The sequence below is a fragment of the Cetorhinus maximus genome, chromosome 5, assembly GCF_964194155.1.
Source record: "Cetorhinus maximus chromosome 5, sCetMax3.hap1.1, whole genome shotgun sequence".
NCBI lineage: Eukaryota > Metazoa > Chordata > Chondrichthyes > Lamniformes > Cetorhinidae > Cetorhinus > Cetorhinus maximus.
Window position 1 is genome coordinate 142,842,178 of NC_135883.1, and position 23,986 is coordinate 142,866,163.

At 42.0% G+C, this 23,986-nt stretch overlaps 1 protein-coding gene and 1 long non-coding RNA gene across 3 annotated transcripts in view; one reads left to right on the top strand and one right to left on the bottom strand.

The window, feature by feature from the left end:
- Window positions 1-4,652: 4,652 nt before the first annotated feature.
- LOC144680986 (uncharacterized) overlaps window positions 4,653-23,986 on the top strand; it is a 59,661-nt gene continuing 40,327 nt past the window's right edge. The window contains exon 1 of the long non-coding RNA XR_013576657.1: window positions 4,653-4,864. This is a non-coding gene — a long non-coding RNA (uncharacterized LOC144680986). The remainder of the gene's footprint in view (window positions 4,865-23,986) is intronic.
- Window positions 6,450-23,986, bottom strand: part of cdk19 (cyclin dependent kinase 19) — a 282,538-nt gene continuing 265,001 nt past the window's right edge. For both annotated transcript variants that reach the window (XM_078542611.1, XM_078542610.1), the window contains one exon: window positions 6,450-19,096. In XM_078542611.1, the coding sequence (XP_078398737.1) occupies window positions 18,991-19,096 (106 nt within the window). In that variant the 3' untranslated portion in view covers window positions 6,450-18,990. The remainder of the gene's footprint in view (window positions 19,097-23,986) is intronic.

Below are 23,986 nucleotides of genomic sequence, written 5' to 3' on the forward strand. Positions count from 1 at the left end.
CAGCCTTGGTTCATACATGGACAAAAGAGCTGAACTCTTAAGGTGAGGTGAGAGTGACTGTCCTTGACATCATGGCAGCATTTCTCCAAGTGTGACATCAAGGAGCCCTAGCAAAACTGGAGTCAATGGGAATTAGGGGGAAAATTCTCTGCTGGTCGGAGTCATACCTAGCATAAAGGAAAATGGTTGCGGTTGTTGGAGGTCAGTCATCTCAGCTCCAGGACATCACTGCAGGAATTCCTCAGGGTGGTGTCCTCAGCCCAACCATCTTCAGCTGCTTCATCAATGCCCTTCCTTCCATCATAAGGTCAGAAGTGGGGGTGGTCGCTGATGATTGCACAATGTTCAGCACCATTTGTGACTCCTCAGATACTGAAGCAGTCCATGTCCAAATGCAGCAAGGCCTGGACAACATCCAGGCTTGGGCTGACAAGTGGCAAGTAACATTCGCACCACACGAGTGTCAGGCAATGACCATCTCCAACAAGAGAGAATTCAGCCATCGCCTCATGACGTTCAATGGCATTGCCATCACTGAATCCCTCACTATCAACATCCTGGGGGTTACCATTGACCTGAACCTGAACTGGACTAGCCATATAAATACTATGGCCAAAAGAGCAGGGCAGAGGCTAGAAATCATGCGATGAGTAACTCAGCTCCTGACTCCCCAAAGCCTGTCCACCATCTACAAGGTACAAGTCAGGAGTGTAATGGAATACTCTCCACTTGCCTGGATGAGTGCAGCTCCCACAACACTCAGAAGCTTGATACCGTCCAGGACAAAGCAGCCTGCTTGATTGGCATTCATTCCCTCCACCACCGACACACAGTAGCAGTAGTATGTACCATCCATAAGATGCACTGCAGGAATTCACCAAGGCTCCTTGCACAGCACCTTCCAAACCCAGGACCACCACCACCTAGAAGGACAAGGGCAGCAGATAGAGGGGAACACCACCACCTGGAAGTTTCTCTCCAAGTCACTCACCATCCTGACTTGGAAATATATCACCATTCCTTCACTGTCACTGGGTCAAAATCCAGGAACTCCCTTCCTAACAGCACGGTGTCTGTACCTACACCCCATGGACTGCAGCAGTTGAAGAAGGCAGCTCACCACCACCTTCTCAAGGGCAACTAGGGATGAGCAATAAATGCTGGCCCAGCCAGCGAAGCCCACATCCCGTGAATGTGTTTTTAAAAATGCGCAGAATTTTGCGCTCGCCCTCCTGCCCTCACCCCGGAGGCGCTGAGCTTCTCATAGCGTCTTTCACACTGACTGGCCGTTAATTGGCCACTACCAGTGAAATTGTGGTCAGGGGCCGATCGTGGGCAGCGCACCGATTCCTGGCTGCTCCAGGGCCCGTCCACCACACCCACCCAACAACCAGAAAATCCTAAACAAAAACAGAATTACCTGGAAAAACTCAGCAGGTCTGGCAGCATCGGTGGAGAAGAAAACAGTTGACGTTTCGAGTCCTCATGACCCTTCGGCAGAACTGAAGTATAGTTAGGAGAGAGGCGAAATATAAGCTGGTCTAAGGTGGGGGGCGGGGGGAGAGAGAAGTTGAGGGTGGGGTGGTTGTAGGGATAAGCAAGCAGTGATAGGAGCAGATAATCAAAAGATGTCACAGACAAAAGGATCAAAGAGGTGTTGAAGGTGGTGATATTATCTAAGAAAAGTGCTAATTAAGAATGGATGGCAGGATACTCAAGGTACAGCTCTAGTGGGGGTGGGGTGGAAAGACTAACAAAGTATTAGTTGTAGATTTAAAAATAATGGAAATAGGTGGGAAAAGAAGAATCTATATAAATTATTGAAAAAAAAGGAGGGGGAAGAAACGGGATGGGGAAGTGGGGAGGGGGAGTTTAAGATCTAAAGTTGTTGAATTCAATATTCAGCCCGGAAGGCTGTAAAGTGCCTAGTCGGAAGATGAGGTGCTGTTCCTCCCGTTTGCGTTGGGCTTCACTGGAACAATGCAGCAAGCCAAGGACAGACATGTGGGCAAGAGAACAGGGTGGAGTGTTAAAATGGCAAGCGACAGGGAGGTTTGGGTCTTTCTTGCGGACAGACCGCAGGTGTTCCGCAAAGCGGTCGCCCAGTTTGCGTTTGGTCTCTCCAATGTAGAGGAGACCGCATTGGGAGCAACGAATGCAGCACCTCATCTTCCGACTAGGCACTTTACAGCCTTCCGGCTTTACACCCCACCCCCACTAGAGCTGTACCTTGAGTATCCTGCCATCCATTCTTAATTAGCACTTTTCTTAGATAATATCACCACCTTCAACACCTCTTTGATCCTTTTGTCTGTGACATCTTTTGATTATCTGCTCCTATCACTGCTTGCTTATCCCTACAACCACCCCACCCTCAACTTCTCTCTCCCCCCGCCCCCCACCTTAGACCAGCTTATATTTCGCCTCTCTCCTAACTATACTTCAGTTCTGCCGAAGGGTCATGAGGACTCGAAACGTCAACTGTTTTCTTCTCCACCGATGCTGCCAGGCCTGCTGAGTTTTTCCAGGTAATTCTGTTTTTGTGTTGGATTTCCAGCATCCGCAGTAGCTTTTAGCTTTTTGTTTTTAACCAGAAAATCCTGCCCTTGGAGTAGCTGATAGCTTCTGCATGTGTTCACCTACAAGGTGGATACCTTGGAGGATAAACTTCAGGAAGGACCAAAGACATTTTGTACTGTAAGGATAGAAACGTATGGATTATTAAATAAATAAGTCAGTTGGATAATGTGGAGAGTTGACAAGTTTAGAACACACTGAGCTAGAAATTGGACAGCCTTGATCTTTGGACACGGGATTTTGCGATTCGCGACCTGCCTGAGCCCATTCAGATCAAGGTGGGCAACATGCGAATTTGCTGGAGCCACCTCATCTGAATGATTGGAGCATTGGGCCAGGTGGTCCCGTGCTGCTTCCCTTTCTCCATGCTGCTGGCAGCAGGAGGACCCAGCAGTGTTGACAAGAAGACCAGGTGGTGCAGCATAGTGGCAGATTTAGTTAGTGGGGCCCTGTGCTCAGCTTCATTTTTGGTGCCCCCCCCCCCAACGGCCCCCCCATCCCCAGACACAACCCAAAGCCCATTGGTTATTTCATCAGTTTTTTCAGTCACGTGACTACTTCTGCACACGATCATATAACCTTGTCTCTTGCCATTCAATCAAAAAAACTTAGTGCCTCTAACAAAATGATACAACTTAAAACGTGTGTGCAACTGAGCGCTGCTTTGCTCTCATGGCACAATCAGTTAGCACATGCTACACTAATGGCAGGATTGAGGCATGTGTAATGCCGAGGTTGTGAGTTCACGCCAAACCTACAGGAACTTCTGTTGAGCAGCTTTCGACTGGCTGTGGAACGGGACACGGTGCAATCTCAAGCAATGAATTAATTTCATTGGAAGGAACCAATTTCTGTAGATCGAGAACAGATCTGTCCAGGTTAAATGTCTCAAATATCAACGTAAATGTTGCAAATACTCAGCAGATGAAGCAGTTTCTGTGGAGAGAGAAACGATGGTGATGATCCTTCTGATATTGCCGATCCTGCGCTGTGTGTTTCATCTCAGTATTGACTCTTTAGCTCATTTCATGTTGTTCAATTTGCTGCCAATTTCTCGGATCGAAAAAAGTTGCAGTGATGATTACTGTAATCTAAACCATCCGATGTTTATCGGTAATATAAGATGTTATGAATAGGTTAAACATTCAGGTTGGAGATTAAAGTCTGTGGTTTACCTCCCGCCTCTCTCCTCACAGAGCTTCCCCTCTCTGTCTCCTCCCTTCCATTTCCTGGTCATGTTACAGACCAGCAGGCTCTGCAATTACTGCTCCCATGCCTGGGTGAGGTAGTCCTCGCCCCTCCTCAGCTGTGTTCCCACCAAGGACCCAGCACAGTGTTTCCACTCATGCTGCCTAAGCAAAACTAACTGAAAACATTCAAGGCTATGGGCCAACTGCTGGTAAATGGGATTAGGTAGGTAGGTCAGGTGTTTCTCACCTGTTGGTGCAGACTCGATGGGCCGAAGGGCTTCTTCTGCACTGTGTGATTCTGTGATAGCCCATCGGCAGCAACATGTGACCCTTTAATTAGCATAGGTTCAGGTCTTGCCTTGCAGCTTTATGTATGATGCATGTTCAGTGATGCTCGAATCCCTGGGCTGGACCTGCAAGATTCAAGTTTCCAATTCTGGTGCTGCAGGCTGGGCGACACTGGGATAGCTAAATTCAGGATCTTTCAGCACATGTGGGAGATGCACTTCCTCATGCCATTCTAATAAAGCAGAGCGCTGACAGCATATTGCAGCTTGAGAAGCAACAGTAAGCCAGGACTACACCAACAAATTTCCAATCTATGGGTTTTTAAAACACAGGCTTTTCACCACGGCAGTGCGGAGTTTACGAAAGGAGATTGTTGCAATCGAAAAAGACCCTGTTGCTATTGAGCATACATCAAAGGCCTGTGCAACATAGCCACAACTCAGGAAAAGCAGTGATAGGGTGCAACATAGAGTATACGGTACAGAAACAGACCATCACCCCAACAGTCCATTCCTATATCTATGCTCTGTACAAGGTGTGGTATGAAAAGATATGAGGCCTCACCCCTCCTGGCAATCTGAAGAACCAACGGTCATTAAACACCTGCTCGTGTTTCACTCAGCAGGAAGTAGTAAATGAACAGGGAGTTCTCTCTCCAACATTCATCTCTCAACCAACATCACTAAAACTGGTTCATCATCTCATTTCCATTTCTGGGACATGGCTGGGTACGAATCAGCAATTGTACGAAACAGCTGGTTGGTGCTGTTCCTGCTGGGCGTTACTGAATATCTCAATGCTGAAGCTGGGTAAGAAAAGTGGAAAACTGTTTTTCTCTCAGCTGCTGATGACCTAATAATGGACAGTTCTTTCTTGTGGCTCCTTTATTTAGCTGTGAGTGAATTAATTTAGCAGGTTTTATTGAAGTATTTTTAGTTCTATTTCTTGGACAACAAATTTTTGAGGAATTTCCAGCGAATCTGCAGAATTTCACTTCTGCGTAAAGCAGAATGTTGTTGTCCCTGAGGTCTTTGTGCCTTTGCTGTGTGTGAAGATTCGATGTTGCTACAGGAAACATCTCAATGTTTAAAAGCTGGGATCGGTGACAAATGAATCCTAACACAAAACATGATCAGACCAACAGCTTCCATGTGAGGAGCAACTTAGTTAAATGCCAAAAAAGGGGGAAAAAGTGCTGTTAGTTTCCTACCTTGGAAAAGTCCTCTGGCCAAAATCACCATTTCCACTCGTCTAAAGTAGGAAGTTTCCAACTTTGGTCAGGAACTTCAACAAAAAACAAACACTAACTTTTGTTTAAAAAGCGAAGTCATTTAAAAAAAATCAATGCTCTCATGCTTTGGTTGTCGATCATTGCTTCCTGTCTTACCACCACATTTCCTCCTCCAGCAGGAGTTCCATACAAGCTGGGCCACTGACTCCTCCACTACCAAGCAGCACCTGTTGAAAAAAACACAATCCAATAGTTTTACCCATTTTCCCTTAAAAGGTGTAATCCTCCACTGTCGTTAGTCACTGTTGTAAAGTAGGGAAATATTTCAACTCCCTCTTGCAAATCATTCATATTTTGCTGCAACTAAATGTTGCTGGCCCTTGCCATTCTGCAATAAGCAAAACAAAGCTGGTTCAATATATACAATGCTGATAGATTGTTAACTAAAAAATTTCAAAACATTATCAATTTATTATGCTATAATTACTTTTCTAAAGAAAATTAAAATACTATTTTCCCCTCTGTGTACTGGTTTATCCTTGGTCTCTCCATTACGTTGAACTTACAGAAACAGGCCATTTGGTCCAAATAGTCAGTGCTAGTGCTTAATGCTCTACCCAACCTACTTCATCTCATTCTATTCCTTTCTTGCTTGTGTACTTATCTAGCTTCCCCGTAAAGGAATCAATGCCTTTACCTCGACTGCTACATGTGGTACCAAGTTCCACATTCTAACCACTATCTGGCTAAGGAAGTTTCTCCTACGTTACAGTCTTTATTGTGACCATCTTATACCTACAATACCTAGTTTTGGGAGCCCCTCACAATAGGAAAGATCTTATCTACATTAGGTCACCCCTCTTTTCTAGAGGAAACAATTTCAGCCTATTCAGTCTTTCCCTGGCTGAGAGGCTACAAACAACTGGATAACAAATCTTTGCCAAAAGCAGCAAAGAAGCAGCTCTCCCTCTCATTTTAATTTCCTTTCTGTGGAGACTTACCTTCATTCTCCATGGTTCTTCCACTGATTGAAATCAGAAAGTTACCACGTGCGATATGACGATTTAATGAGACACAAAGCAGGAGCACCAAGGTATAAAGACATGCAGGGTCCTTTACCTGAGCTTGATAGCCCAACTTCCAATAACTTTCAGACTCAGAAACAGTAGCAAGCAAGCATTTTATTACAACAGAGGATATAAAATAAATTCACAGAGCTTGTTTCCAAGTTAGTTATAACAGTCATTTTTTTTTAAATCAGCAAAGTTGTTTTTACATTTTAATGCCAAAAGCAATTAATAATATGCTTTATAATTCCAGTGAAGTTTTTCTATTCTCACGATGATATCTTTGTATTGCCATTGTTGAAAGCTATGAAATCACAGTAACAAAGCTTCAGAAATTCACACGTCTGATACATTACACAGTAGTTAAACTAAGGTGAATGTTCATATTCATTTGCTAATACATAAAAAGGGGAAATATGATACGCACATAACCTTTACAAGGGAAAGCTGGGAAAAGAAACAAATGTCATTTCCAAATGCTCAGTAATTTGTGATTCAAAATGTAATTTTTGATGGTGATGAAGTTCATCATGCCCTTATTTCCACTACAAACACTCTTTTTGTTTTTAGTGTCCGATACGACAATTACTTTAATAAAAAAATTAAATATACTGGAATAATTTATCTGGAGGATTATAGAGATAACAGTGCTTTAAGGAAAAACTAAGCCAAAGCAGAGAAGTCCTTTATTCTGTAGGTTAGTACTAATATCGTAGCATATACACAGCATATTTTATTAATCTATAAACAAATTAACTTTTTTTTAAAAAAAATTGTCTCAGGGCAATACCTTCCAAATTTTTTTTGCCTTTGTAAGTAGTGCTTGTCTGATCTATAAAATATACGAGAAAAGCTTTCTAAAATAATATTTCTACTGTCAATCTCAATAAGTAGAATACTAATTTTTAAAAAATGATTGCAATTAAATTGATTTTGTTTTTAAACTTTTGTTTTTTTTTTACAAATATGCCTGAAATTCAAACACAGCTTTATTTCTGAAAGCCTTAGCTGCTCCAGTTATGTATAAGCAGGCTACTGCTGAGGTAAAAGATGAAAGGGAGACTTGTGGAAATCTATTTGTTTGTGCAGCTAGAATCTTTAAGAGATTGTTGTAGAGTTCATTATAGGCTGCCCGATCTGCTCTATGGTTATGCTTACCGAGCAGTTTCAAACCATGTAGTGGGTAGCTTTTCTAAGAAATACATTTCTGTACAGCTGAAATCAGAAGGCATTGTCTCGAGCTGTGATTACATTTTTTAAGCCATTACACTTTGATTGTGTGCCACAGTGGTGCATTTTCAGAAATGCAGGGTGTAAACATCAGGGGAACAGGATATTAAATTACAGACTGTGTACCATAATTGTACTTTGACAGGTTTAAAACCGAACCACTGAGCTATGAAACCTTTTTTTGTGAGTGAATGAACAGCTGTGCCCTGTACCTGCTACCAGATTGTTACCCAATGAACAATAGCAGCAGCGTATTAATGTAATGCAGGAATACAATGGGACATATTTCTACTTTATAATGCACAAGTGCAAACATGAATTTGTTGCAGGGCACAAGCAGTCCCTGAGCAATCTCACATTTCTTTCCTACTTGTGCTCAGCACCAGCAGAATTTACTGTATGGACATCATGTGGCAGGAGAAATGGCCACATGCAAAAGGTTATTCCTCCAGTGATTTGAAAACTGTTATCATAAAAAAAGTCTCATCTGCATAGTCTCAACAAATTTAAATTCGCTATTCAAGGTGGGAAAACTGTCTTATTGGGTAGTGCTATAAATTCCTTAGTGCATAGAAGAAATTGAGAATTTCATGTGGTGTGATCTTAGCGTCAGTAACACACTGAATATCATTTTCTGTCTGCAAATAGTATGGAAGTAATAAAATATTCTTTTTTTGAAAGTTAGGACACAGCAAAGTGCTAGCGCTTTGAAGATATTTTATTCTGTTATGCCATTTGCTGAAAGTAAAGACAATCTATCACCTGGAAACAGCAACAATTTTCTTAGAAAATTATACTTTTCACAAAGGTTTGTTGTTAAACTGAGTTATTTGAGTTTGCATATATTCTTGATATATATATTAATGACTTAGACTTAGGTGCATGGAGCACAATTTCAAAATTTGCAACTTGGAAGTATTGTGAACCGTGAGGAGGATAGTGATCGTCTTCAAGAGGAAATAGGCAGGCTGGTGGAATGGGAGGACAAGTGGGAGATGAAATTTAATGCAGAAAAGTGCAAAGTGATATATTTTGGTAGGAAGAAAGAGGAGAGGCAACATAAACTAAAGGATACAATGCTAAAGGGGGTGCGGGAGCAGAGACCTGAGGGTATACGTGCACAAATTGTTGAGAAGGTGGTTAAGAAAGGTATACAGGATCCTGGGCTTTTTAAATAGACGCGTAGAGTACAAAAGCGGAGGTTATGGCCAACTCCTATAAAACACTGGCTCAGTCTCAACTGGAGTATTGTGTCTAATTCTGGCACCACACTTGAGGAAGCATGTGACAGGTTTAGAGGGGCTGCAGAAAAGATTTACAAGAATGGTTCTAGGAATGAGGGTGTTCAATTGTGTGGTAGATGGAGAAGCTGGGGAGGTTCTCTTTAGAGAAGTTTGAGAGGAGATTGCCGGTACAGGCACCATGGGCTGAATAACCTTCTGCTGTGATATAAATCTTTCTATGTTTCTGTTTGAAAGAGGTGTTCAAAATCATGAGGGGTCCAGACAGAATAGATTGAGAGAAACTGTTCCCATTGACAGAAGTGTCAAGAACCAGAGGACACAGGCATGAGGAAAAAACATTTTTTTCCACAGTGAGTAGTTACAATCTAGTATGCCTGGCAGAGAAGTGGAGGCTTTCAAAATGGAATTGGATAAGCACCTGAAGTGAAAAAAAATCACAGAGGTGTCTGAAAGGCTTGAAGTGAGTGGGACTAGCTAAATTGCTCTTGCAGAGAACCAGCACAGGCTTCAGGGGCAGAATGGCCTCCTTTGTGTGGTAACCATTCTATGATTCTATATATGATTCCATATGATGAAATTAAACAAAATAAAGTTGTGGCTACAGGGCTGGGGAAGGGGAGCTTGATAGATTTATTGAAAAGAAAAATTACATGTTCTATGTGGTATGTGTTCAAAGGAACAATTTAGGTACTGGATCAATCCAGCTACTTGAGACCAGCATACAGTTTGAGTGCCTCTGTTAGCCTGAGTGTTTATCAATGTGTCCATGGTGCTCTGCTTGTATATACAACACGATTGAAGGCTTGCAGGCAGTATCATTCTTAACTGTTCAGACAGGGCTGTTCTCCCCAAAGCCTGTCCACCATCTACAAGGCACAGGTCAGGAGTGTGATGGAATACTCCCCACTTGCCTGGATGAGTGCAGCTCCAACAACACTCAAGAAGCTTGACATTATCCAGGACAAAGCAGCCCGCTTGATAGGCAGCACATCCACAAACATTCATTCCCTCTACCATTGACGCACAATAGCAGCAGTGTGTACCATCTACAAGATGCACTGCAGGAATTCACCAAGGCTCCTGAGACAGCTCCTTCCAAACCCACGACCACTACCATCTAGAAGGACAAGGGCAGCAGATAGATGGGAACACCACAACCTGGAAGTTCCCCTCCAAGTCACTCACTATCCTGATTTGGAAATATATCGCCGTTCCTTCATTGTCGCTGGGGCAAAATCCTGGAGTTCCCTTCCTAATAGCACTGTGGGTGTATCTACACCACATGAACTGTAGTGGTTCAAGAGGGCAGCTCACCACCACCTTCTCCAGGGCAACTAGAGATGGGCAAAAGTGCTGGCCCAGCCAGCAAAGCCCACATCCTATGAATGAATAAATAAAGGAACAAGACCTGATACAAGCCTGTTCCATCATCTGTACCTCAACACCATTTACCTGCCTTTGCTCCATATCCTTTGATACCCTGCCCCAGCAAACATCTATGGCTCTCAGTCTTGAAAGTTTCCACTGACCCCCAGCATCCACAAATCCAATCTAACATGGTATGCCAGAGCTGACTGCATGTCACAACATTATGGTGCATTTTAGTGTTACCATTACACTTACTTATTGATATTAATGAGATTCCTCAGACTGACAGTAGTTGGACTGGTCGATAAGGTCAAATTATGTTGGCTGGTGACACAGGCAGCGAGTTCTCAGAATTATGAAACATTCCCACCACCATGATTTGACAAACATACACAGAATATGTGACAACATGCATTACATATGTCCCTTTCTCATGTGTGACTGTTTCTCCAATACAGAGAAGGTAAATAGCAAATACAACCCAGCTGGCATTACAATATTTAGACCAAGGCACACTGACTCACACTGTAAGGTAAATATAACTGCAGCATTACAATACAATGTTGCTGATAAGGTAACTCGTTGTTTGCTCCACCAGACTCCTAATGGAATCTCTCATCAAATGCTCAATGTCGCATTCATAAAGATGTAAAATTGAGCTCATCACCTCAGTAATGTAACCTGTCAATCCTTAATGAGGTATCCACCTAATGAAACTATTACACCAGAGTTAACCTGCATATTAAAGACCAAAGATAACAGGCTATATACAGAGCTAAATAGTCCCACAACCAATGAGTTAGAGCAGAGTACTGTAGACCCCTACCACATCCAGTTGAGAATGGTGATGGACAAGACAACTCGCAAGAGGAAGTAATTCCATGAGCATTCCCATTCTCAACATTGGTGGAGCCCAGCATGAGTAGCAGAGACAAATCTAAAGTGTTTACAAGTATCTTCAGATAAGTTGTGAAATGAATGATCTTATGTGGCCGCCCCCTCCCCCCCGCCCCAAGTTCCCCATTAAAGATGCCCAGCATTTTTCAAATTTGATTCATTCCACATGACATTAATAAGTAGCTGAGTTCACTGGACACAGTAAAGATTTTGAGCCCTAACAACATCCTGGCTGTAGTGCTGAAAACATGTGGCATCAGAGTTAACTGTTCCTCTGACAAAATTGTTCCATAACAGCTATGACACTTGCACCTAACTGACAATGTGGAAGATTTCAAAGGCATGTCTTATTCACAAGAAGTAGGATCAAGCTAAGGCAGCCAATTGGCACCCATCACCTTCTGGGTAATGACCGTCTTGAACAAACTGAAATCAGTCTTCAGTACCATCAGCATTGCTACATTCCCCAGGATCAACATCTTGGAGATCACCATTGAAAAGAAGCTTACGTAGACCTATGAACATGGCTACAAGAGCAAGGCACAGGCTGGATACTCCTGACCCTTCATGTCTCTCCACCATCTACAAGGTTTAAGTTAGACAGTGGAAATACTCACCAGGCACCTGGATTGGTGAGTGCAGCACTACACAAGAAGCTCAACACCATCCAAGGGTATTAACACCCCTGTCACTGGGGTAATAAACCATAACCCACTCCTGCATCACCAAAGCATTGTGACTGTAGCATCTACAGGATGCACTGAAGCAACTCACTGTGGTCACTTCAACAGCACCTCCATTCTCTGCAATTTCCAGCATCAAGGAGGACAATGCATGGAACACCATCATCTATCTCCAAGGCACATTTCCTCTTTACTTGAACATACATCGCTGTTCTTTCCTTGTCACTAAGTGTTAGGAACAATGTATAGCTTTAAGTTTAATTTATATTTTGTATTTGGGTGTTAAGTAAAGTGAAACCTGGTTTTAGTTTCATTAAAAGGTTTTTGTGAATTGTGTGCCGGAAAGTCTGGGAACCTGTTTGTATGCATGCATTTTTAATGAGGTTTTACAACTCTTGAAGTGAAGCGATGGGTTATCAAGGCATTAGTAGTTTAGTGAAGTTAAAAAAAAGTAGAAAAACCTGTGCTGTTGCCTCGTGACAGGGATCCAGAGACACTCAGAGAGACAGGGAAACACAGAAGGGCGGTCAGTTAGTGTGTGAATACTAGAGAGTGCAGGCTGAAGGTCTAATCTCTCTAATAATAAGTCCTGCAAGTCTGCTGGGGAACCGAGTTTAGGGAACTCATGTGTTTGCTCTGAAGTTGAAGTAATAGTGAGTTTAGATTGCAGGTTTTGGGTGTCTCAGGGAAAAATACCAGCTGAGGAAAAGCATCTAGTGAATGCACAGCAGTCCGCCGGAAGTAAACTGTTTGAAACTGGGCTAACCCAAGCAAGAAACCTTGGTGTTGAGACAGTGGTAAATCTTCACTGGGATTTTGTGTCTGTAAGGGTTGCTGGAATAAAAGGCATAGTGTGAGTTTGAATCATTTTCCAACCTTTTTGTCTAGTGCAATATAGTTCATGTTTTCTTGTTTAATAAATGTTTTATTCTTTGTGTTAACAGTATACTGGCAGACTCTTGTGAATCCGTTCAGTAACTGACCTCCACGGTTTAAAAAAAAAACAAAGTTAGGATCTACCAAACCAGATTTCACTCTGGGATCTGACTTGTCCAATATTAACATCAGCTGGGATCATAACACTAAGTCAATAACCTAGTATTCCCTACCTAACACAGCCATCAGCCATGCTCGCTGACCTATCCTGGTCTAGCAACACCTCCATTTTAAAATTCTCATCCTTGTTTTCTAATCTGCCCAAGGCATCACCCTTCCCCATCTCTGTACCCTCCTCCAGCCCTACAGCCCTTGAAGATATCTGCCTACTCCAATTCAGGTCTCTTGAGCACCCCCATTTTAATCACTCCACCAATGGTGGCTATGCCTTAAGCTCTGGAATTCCCTCCTTAAACCTCCAACTCTTTTTTCTCCATTTCCTCCTTTAAGGTGCTCCTTAACCTACCTCTTTAACTAAGCTTTTGATCACGTGCCTTAATATCTCCTTATGTGGTTAAATTTTGCTTGACAAAGCTCCTGTGCTTCCAGACATTTTACCATATTACAGGTGCTATAAAAATGCAAGTTGTTGTGGTTGGTAGTGGGAGCACTATCCCCACAAGGACAATAAAGGTTCAAGGAGAAGGCCCCATCACCTTAAAACAAAGAAGTATAAGCAATAAATGTGGGCTTGGCAGCACTGCCCACATCTTGGGAGCAAAAAAATAAGGAAAAATCCTGTTTGAGCGAAGGAATTCAGAAGGTTGGACTTTTGGAGATGAGTGTAGTTTTGCCAAGGTGACTGGATAGTCTGCTTTCATACCCAATGAGCAGGATTCCTATATTAGAAGGTTTCCCAAATTCTCTTTGGGTCTGGCCTTCCCATCGATCTGCTTAATGAGTTAACAAGGCAATCCATGTATCTTTCAAAGTCTTGGTTTTCATATTAACTATGAGAAATTTCAATTAGAGACAATGTAGGTCCTGGCATTGAGGGGTTTTACTTTATTACCAAAAGGACCTTTTTGTAACTTTTAAGAGTGTGCTGTCTCCTTAGAGAGGTTGGGAGGGAGAGGAAGGGAGGTCACAGGTATTTATGCAATATTACTTAACATATCAAGTCTGATGGTAGCTTTCTTTGTGGGAGTTGAATACAAGGCAATTGCAGCTAAACCTCATTTCTCCAATTGTCGCCAAATCACCTCTCCGATTGTGATAATAGCCGCCATTGGCGCTGGAGCTCCAGTGAGCATCGTGGTGCATAATGGTTTCTCATGTTCAAGTTATAGCTCCCATCAACACCTTTGATATTTACAATGGATGAGGCCTCAAACACGCCTCATGCACTTTGTTGGGAAAGTGACCTTAAAAATGACATTATACAGTACCCTAGGATGACTCAAAGAACTATGTTAAGCACACTAGGAGGTTTACATAATACCTAACAACTCTAGGCTCCACAATTCAGGAAGGTTGTTAAGAATGTGGAGAGGGGAGAGAGGGGGTTGACCAGGATGGTACCACGGTAAAGGGAACTTCAGTTACATAGAGGGATTGGAGAAACTGTGATTATTCTCTGAGTAGAGAAGGTTAAGGGGAGGCCTAATTGAGATATTCAAGATTATGAGGAGTTTTGATAGAGCATGTAGAGAGGGACCATTTCCACTGGGAAATGGGTTGGTAAGCAGAGGGCATAGATTTAAAATAATTGGGAAAAGAACTAGAAGGGAAATGAGGAGAAATCTTTTCACACAGAGGGTTGTTAAGATCTGGAATACACCAGGTGAAAGGATGGTAGAGTCAGATTCTATAGGAACTTTCAAACGACAACTGCAAATGTACTTGAGGAGGACTAATTTGCAGGGTTATGGGGAAAATGCTGGATTGCGTGAGACTAAATTAGAAAGCTCCTTCATCACAGCACAATGGGCTGAAGGCCTCCTTTTGTGCTGTAAGCTTTCCTAATTCTAACAAGTATTCTTGCAATTAGCAGCTTGCTCCAATTAGCAAATAAATAGAGCCCAGCCAACACTCAGCTGTCATCATCATATTAATAAACAACGGGTAGAATCTACCTTCCCGGAGGTGGCGAGCTTGGGGGCAGGAAGAACACTTAATTAGATGGGGTGGTGGTGTATTTAAACCCTGTTGCCTTCCTGCCTCTATCAGGATTATGTTCTGGGCGGGAAGGCCCATGGTCGACCTTCCTGCTCTGCTGCCAATTAAGACCCTTGTGGCCAATTAAGGGCCTCTTTCCGCCACTGCTGGGATTAACCCAGCTCCAGAGTGTGGGCCGCTTGTCACCGGGGACGGGTTCCCTTGAGCAAAGCCACTCAGTGCCTGATTGAGGGCATGAGCAACGGGATACCAACTGAGAACCACCCCCTGTCCTGCTCTCACTGCGATCCCCACCCCACGAAAAAAAAACATTACTTTTCTCTTGGGTCCTGGGATGTGGGGGGAGGTGGGGCTGTTCGAACTGGCTGGCAATTCTTGGCCAGGAGAACTTCTGCCTGGATTCTGGAGGAAGGCCCGCTGGTGAACTGGATCTGCCTGATTGGCATAAGGTCCAGCAGACCAGCATGGGTCTCTTGCCGGCTCTCCAGCAGACAAGACCCTTGCCACCAACGGAAGATTCCACCTTATGTTGGAGCTTGTAAGTTCTGACCTTTTGCCAGTTAATAATACTCAATGTGCTGCTTCATGATCTTATGGATATAATTGTGTTGTTAATGAAGTAACATTAGCTCAGGTATACTGAGTCTGCCCTAATTTTTGATGGCACTGGGAAAAGGATAACTAATTTACTCAGTGGTGTAGTGTTCCAGCTGGGATTGACTGTGTTTGTCTAGCCTAGTTTACTTTTGAACTAGTTACTGTAAAGAAGCTCAAATAAGCTGTCCTTTGATATGAAAGGTTATCTGATGTTGAGTTGAAGGAACGGGTTAAAGATTCATCTGCTACCATTTGACTAATACTCCTTACGTGGGGACAAAATTTTACAGAGTCGTGGTTGCTCCGCAGACCTTGAGAAATGGTGGATAGGACTTGATTTTTGGATTCCCGCCCTCATTCCTGGCACCCACAATTTTCACTGGCACAGGAGAAGGGTGCAGGCAGTGAGCCTGTACCCTGCATTCCTGGCACCATTGTTGGGGTATGCATCTCCTGGGAAAAGCTTTTAAAAAACTGGTGCTGCGATAACCCTATAAAAATGTCAATCAATCAGATCTTTAAAGTATCAAAACAGAAACAATAAGCACTCAACACCACTTTATCTTGTGTAACTAAACAGTGATCTAGAAACTAAATAGGTCACAGAAAAAAGGCTTGTAAATTAATTAATCAAGCAATGCATTCCCTTCTTCTGTGCACCTGTTTCAATAAAGTCTTTATGGAAATTTGGGCTCTCAGCTAAGCATGCATAATGAGGCTCATCTCTACTCGTTTGTGATTTCTCCATAAGAGGAAACAATTTCTCTGTTTCTAAGCTATTCAATCTTACCTGTCATATTGTTCTTTAACCTGGGATATGTGAACTGCTGGTGTCACATCTGCTGGCTTCATCTTTGTTGCATAATGCAAAATGTCAGGACTTTGGCCAGAGTGTCCATGTCACTGCAAGCCCTCCTAAGAGCAGGGGCAAAGTTATATCTGGCTTTCCTTCCCAGTAGCACAGCCAAAATTATTATAATCCTTTCAAAAGGAACTTCTTTAGCTTTACTTTGGTACTACAGTACTCTGGACTCCCTCTTGGACATTGTGCTAGGACTGCCTTCGAACAAATCTACTTTCTGGGTTCCACATTGCTTTCACTGTCATAGCACTAAAGAATCTCTCTCCTGTTCTAATTGTAACAGTCTCCATCCCTGCTCCTATCCAGCCTCAATGCTGGTTTCAATTGTGGAGTTCTTTCTAAAATTCTGGGCATCTCCATACCTGTCAGAGCCAGATATATTCAAACCCATTGTAATAACTATCCAGTCGAAAGAAAATAGTCGTGTGTTTCCTACTATTGCACTATTGGGTGAAGCCAACTACTGATCAATCTCAAGTGCTTATAAATATGTTCCTTCCTCCTCTCAACGAAAACAAGAAGTGGTGAGGCTAATCATAATTCTTTGCAATGGTTTGATTTTTTAAATGGTGTACTGTAGATATCGCTTTTCACACTTTACATTTTTAAATGTTAAAACTAAATTTCGAAAATGTAAAAAGGTCTCATAAAATGAAAGAATTGAATAAAGGAATCATATATGGAGTTTATATTCAGTCATGGGAGGAAAATGAACAGCATTTTTTTCACTGCTTGAGACAATATTAAAAAAAAAACACATTTTATAACACAATGTTACCATAATTATTTGACAAAGACATTTAATGATAGGAAGCCTGAAATTTCCACAGGGATTCTCTGGTGGAAGACTACCAGAACATCTGGACAAATAATCCAAATGGCCGTTTACATTGCTTTTCAAGTGGTTCAGCTGATCTCTTGCCAAAGTTATGGCATGAGAAACTTGTGAAAATTTAGGTCCAAGTTGCTCGTAGTTTCACTAGTTCTTGTGATCCACTGAAATGGGTAGTTTATGTTTAAATTCTAACATGCCCAGTAGCATTAAACCAAAAAATAAAATGTCTTGTATGTTCAAGCTACTCTGTAATTTAGTTTTACACTATCAGCAGAAATGCTTAATGAAACACCACATGCATAAGTGTAACCGAATCCTCCAACCCTGCAAAAGCACCCCATTAATCGAGCTTGAAAAGTCAGTACTGTTAGTGCAAGAATCTAAGTATCTGGACGATTGTGTTTGTAATCAGTTAACTCTTTAAGCACCATCAAGTAACTTATTTCAGCACAAATTTAATGCACATGGTTGCACATGTCCCTGAAGAACCATATGAGTCTTGAGAAAAATTGATTTTTAAAAAAATAACCCGATATTAAAATGGATAGCCAACACAAAGCTTTATGCAGCTTTTTTTAATCAATGTTGCTGCAATGGCACAAAATATACTGGACCAATCATGCGGCCGAATTTAACAGCCCTCTGGCCAGCGGCTTTGAAGGCGAGGGACTCATAAAATCTTTCTAACTCGGCCCCGCCACCCCACCACCTCCTCCCTCACTGGTGCAGTAGCTGCTGTTGGTAATTCACTTGATCATCATCAACCTTCATCAGCATTCATCATGGGATCCCTGGAGAAAGGTAAGTGACAGTGGGATGGGGGTCGCTGAGAAGGGGGGGTTTCAGGAAAGGGCAGGGGCATAGCTATCAGTGAGCCCCCTTCCCAATGCTGGGTCCCTCAATCAGGCGCGGAATGCCTTTGAATGAGGGACCCCTCCCCACTAGGCTGCAAGCAACCCTGACAGGGTTTGCTTGTTGGTCTCCCTGCCTGGTGAGACCCCGATCACCGCTGGTTGAACATCAGGCTTAGCACCCTGGACTTAATCAAGCCAGATCAAACAACAATAAACCCCCCGTCTTGGAATTTGCATCCAATGGGCGGGGGGGGGCGCATTAAATTGCACCCAAGGGTTGAGAAATCAGATTAAATGTACAGTCTACATTACATTATTCTTTCATTTTCTAACTTATAAGGAGGAAGAAGATCGAAATCACGGCTTCACATTGCTGATTATTGAAGGATGCTTAGTATCAGTAGAGAGACCAGTAAAATCAGTAAAGACAACAACAAACAGATTACTGTAAGTATAATCTAATCCTAATGGTTCAGTCATTTGTTATGCTAATAAAGTTTGAATTATCAAATAATATTTTTTCTTTATTCATTGGATGTGGGTGTCACTGGCAAGGACAGCATTTGTTGCCCTTGAAACTGAGTGGCTTGATGGGCCATTTCAGAGGACGGTTAAGAGTCAACCACATTACTGGGTCTGGAGTCAGATGTAGGCCAGGCCAAACCAGGTAAGGGTGGTGGATGGCAGATTTCCTTCCCTAAAGGACATTAACTAGCTGGGTCTTTATGACAACTGATGATAGTTTCACAGAGACTATTACTGAGATGAGCTTTATATTCCAGATCTATTAATTGAATTTAAATCCCACCAACTGCCATGGTGGGATTTGAACCCATTTCCTAAGAGCATTAGCCTGGGCCTCTGCATTACCATTCTAGTGACATTACCATTACACCACCATCCCTAAAAATGAATTTGAAGTAAGCAATGTAAATAACACAGTGAAGTGGAAAACTATTGGCTAAAATTGAGATAATTTGAATTAAATAATAGGCATACAATTCTACTTCAATTCACTCTTTTGAACATATATCTAAATATACTGTCAATACTGAAAGTGCAGCAAGGAACAGGCATCCTGCAGCAACACAAAAGCAAACTGCTGCAAATGCTGGAAATCTGAAATAAAAAGAGAAAATGCTTGAAATACTCTGCATCTGTGGAGAGAAACAGAGTTAACGCTTGAGGTGGTGATGACCCTTCATCAGAACATACTGCAGCATTTATCAACTGGAGTTTATTAATTCACAAGCCCTTTTGAGAATAGTGATGGATTTTAAAGAGTATTTTATAAGCATGAAAGACAGCATACAGAATAATGTAAATATTTGCAGATGCAGCAAAGTCAGGTTTCAGTCTTTGCACTACAAAGTATGATGCACAGTAGGAATAGTTCAACATGTCTTCTTAACTTCGCAACCGCCCTCACGCCTTCTCCTCCCTCCCAGAAACATGATAGGGTCCCCCTTGTCCTCACTTATCACCCCACCAGCTTCCGCATTCAAAGGATCATCCTCTGCCATTTCCACCAACTCCAGCATGATGCCACCACCAAACACATCTTCCCTTCACCCCCCCGGCGGCATTCCGTAGGGATCGTTCCCTCCGGGACATCCTGGTCCACTCCTCCATCACCCCGTACTCCTCAACCCCCACCTATGGCACCTCCCCATGCCCACGCAGAAGATGCAACACCTGCCCCTTCACTTCCTCTCTCCTCACCGTCCAAGGGCCCAAACACTCCTTTCAAGTGAAGCAGCATTTCACTTGCATTTCCCCTAACTTAGTCTACTGCATTCGTTGCTCCCAATGCGGTCTCCTCTACATTGGAGAGACCAAACGCAAACTGGGCGACCGCTTTGCAGAACACCTGTGGTCTGTCCGCAAGAAAGACCCAAACCTCCCTGTTGCTTGCCATTTTAACACTCCACCCTGCTCTCTTGCCCACATGTCTGTCCTTGGCTTGCTGCATTGTTCCAGTGAAGCCCAACGCAAACTGGAGGAACAGCACCTCATCTTCCGACTAGGCACTTTACAGCCTTCTGGGCTGAATATTGAATTCAACAACTTTAGATCTTAAACTCCCTCCCCCGTTTCTTCCCCCTCCCTTTTGTTTTTTTCAATAATTTATATAGATTTTTCTTTTCCCACCTATTTCCATTATTTTTAAATCTACAACTGTAATACCTTGTCAGCCTTTCCACCCCACCCCCACTAGAGCTGTACCTTGAGTGTCCTGCCATCCATTCTTAATTAGCACATTTTCTTAGATAATATCACCACCTTCAACACCCCTTTGTTCTTTTTGTCTGTGACATCTTTTGATTATCTGCTCCTATCACTGCTTGCTTGTCCCTACAACCACACCCCACCCCCCAAATTCTCTCCCCCTCCCACCTTAAACCAGCTTATATTTCACCCCTCTCCTAACTATACTCAGTTCTGCTGAAGGGTCATGAGGACTCGAAACGTCGACTCTTTTCTTCTCCGCCGATGCTGCCAGACCTGCTGAGTTTTTCCAGGTAATTCTGTTTATGTCTTAACTGTTGCAACTTGTCAAACATTTAACCTCAGTATCAATGTCTAGCTAGGTGGACAACACACAGGTAGTCGTTCTCCATGGCCTGTACTTTTTTAAATAGTTCCCTGAGCAGTCTGAAATGCTGCTGATTAATTCTCAAATTAAGTTTGTTTCTTCATCAAAGATAGGCCTGTTGATAATCAAAATGCCTCTTAATGTTTCTAATAATGTTTTGAAAAGATCACAAACTATCAGAAAATAGTTAATAAAATCTATTGATTACATTGTTTGCTGATCACAAATTCTCAGCAAAGATCCACATTTGACTTGAACAGTAGAAAAATGAGAAAGTAACACACTCTGTCAGATTGATCTATCAAAGGCCTGATCTACAATCTCATAGATGAGTTAATGGTGCATGGAAGCTGGAAGCTGATTAAAACACTTGGCAATTGACCACCTCATGCTATAATCATCTTTCTGAACTTTAATCCAGAATGGAACTGGTGTATTTACATACTGGAGTTGGGTAAATGAGGAATAGTTAATATTACTTTTGAAGTATATCTTCCCATGTCTTTTACTAATAGTATGAATAAATCAACATGAAAAGGACCAGAAGCCCTTTCTGGCTATTAATTTTAGAGAACTGATTAACAAAATGATGGACAGTTAACATGAATCAACTGTTAATGCGAATTAACTGAATTAGCAATATTTGAAATAATTAAATAAAACTGAATAAAATGTTGCTGAAGATGGCAGAAATGTTTTATTCTATACCAACATAATTACAGGACTGTGACCAGATGAAATATCATCTGCAGCCTTTAGGTCAATATTGTCAAACAATGGAGGTGAAAATAAGGTATTAAGGACATTTTGCCTTATACAGTTATTCTAAAGTTATCAAATAATGCAAATCATTGATACTGAATGCTTGAATCAATTGTTTCTTAAACTTGATAAGACACCATTCCAAAATAGTCAACAAATAGTGGATGTATTTCTATAATTATTCTGCTTCTCATTTCTCTTGGCACTTTGTTTTAGAAGACTTAGCTACAAAATTGTGAACCTGGCTTTTAAGCAGTACTTAAATTAAGTCAACAATCAAGTTAATTACCTGTGGTTTCACAAATGGGCCCCTAGTGAAGAGTCAGGCAGAAATATTACATGATCAGATATGTACATTTGATGCAAATCTGTGCATGTAGTAAGTTCAAGATGTCGTAATAGCATAAATAGAAATGTGGGAGCCAGCTACTGTCTAAAGATAGATAGACTCCAATTGTTAAGATGCACTGATATAATAGATAAAATGGCAGTTTGTCAATTTACCAACCTGGCATTTTACTGGCATTAAATTAACACAAATATAGAAATTTCCCTTCATCTACTTTTGTTTTCCAATGGTAAATGGTATGCATACAGTGATTACACTTTTGTGAATTTCATTTAGAACTGCATGAATATTAAACATTCCCCAAAATAAGAAGCCCTTAAAGTTCAAAAAAGTAAACATTTTACTCTATGAACGTTGGAAACCATACACACTAGAAAAAAAACAAGATAGCAGAACTTTAACCTAATCTTCAGTTTAGAAGAAGGTTTCAAGCATTATTCATATATTGCGCCTTCTGTGTACCTCAGTTAGTTTGTAGCCTTGCAACCACACCCAGGCATACAATTAACTTCTTTGAGATATGGCTATTAGCAGCGTCAGTCACAGACACGCACACAGGCACACACACAGACATAGACAACTAGAACACTGGAAATTTGTATTCTGCAGCTGGAAGTGAAACAAAATCTGAAATTTATGTGTTTGATAGCAAGAAGGAAAGACAAAGGTGAAAATACGTTAAACTAAAGATTCCCTGAGAAACTAGCCAACTGGAGGCTCAAAGAGATGAGACATTGTTATGAAGATAGGGGAGAAACACTGGGATGAATTTTTAAAAGATATGGTAGAAATATAGGGTTGGTTATATTTACAATTTGGTGCTCCAGGCACAGAAGGTGTGATTTTAACTCTATGTAAGCGGCTGGGTTTTGACTGAGTTAAAATCTCGGCCAGTGTTTTGTTTAATGGAAGCACATATTAGCAATTCAGGCATGTAACTTGGTTAAAAGCAAGAAACTGCGGATGCTGGAAATCCAAAACAAAAACAAAAATACCCGGAAAAACTCAGCAGGTCTAGCAGCATCTGTGGAGAGGAGCACAGTTAATGTTTCGAGTCCGCATGACTCTTCAACAGAACTAAGGAAAAATAGAAAAGGGGTGAAATATAAGCTGGTTTAAGGGGTGGGGGGGGGATGGGACAAGAAGAGCTGGATGGAGGGCCAGTGAAAACAAAATCGGTCTGTCCGCAAGCATTACCCATACCTCCCTGTCACTTGCCATTTCAACACTCCACCCTGCTCTCATACCCACATGTCCGTCCTTGGCTTGCTGCATTGTTCCAGTGAAGCTCAATGCAAACTGGAGGAACAGCACCTCATCTTCCGACTAGGCACTTTACAGCCTTCCGGACTGAATATTGAGTTCAACAATTTTAGATCATGAACTCTCTCCTCCATCCCCACCCCTTTCCGATTTTCCCCCTCCTTTTTGTTTTTTCCAATAATTTATATAGATTTTTCTTTTCCCACCTATTTCCATTATTTTTAAATGTATTTCCATCCATCGTTTTATCTTTACCTTTTAGCCTTTTTCGATTCCTTCACCCCACCCCACCCCCACTAGGGCTATCTGTACCTTGCTCGTCCTGCTTTCTACCCTTAATTAGCACATTCCTTTAGATAATATCACCACCTTCAACACCTCTTTGTCCTTTTGTCTGTGACATATTTTGGTTATCTCTACCTATCACTGGCCCTCTATCCAGCTCTTCTTGTCCCACCCCTCCTTAAACCAGCTTATATTTCACCCCTTTTCTATTTTTCCTTAGTTCTGTTGAAGAGTCATGCGGACTCGAAACGTTAACTGTGCTCCTCTCCACAGATGCTGCCAGACCTGCTGAGTTTTTCCAGGTATTTTTGTTTTTGTTATGCAACTTGGTGCAACTACTTTGCAGCTTCCACAATTTTCCTCCCACAGTTCATGGATAGAAATTTGTTCACCCCACCAATCAGGGAGCTGTCCTCCACACCCACATTCTGCATGTGTGCTCCAGATGCATGAAGCTCTATACTGGGAACACAAAAGACCGAAATTTAGCCTGCAGTGCTGGGAACATTCAGTGTAATCAACAGGCAGATTATGTGGACTAAAGCTGAAAGTTTCATGTGCACATTGGGCTGTGCACTTCAGGATTAAAACAATAAAGAATGATTTTCACACTTGCTGCCAAGGTCATTTTTTGAAACCTTTTACACTTAACATTATTAAAACTGAAACTTTTACACAGGGCAAATAAAGAAAGCCTTTCCAAATTATATATCTGCAGAACATTTCAGATATGCAGCAAAATGAAAAAAAGTCC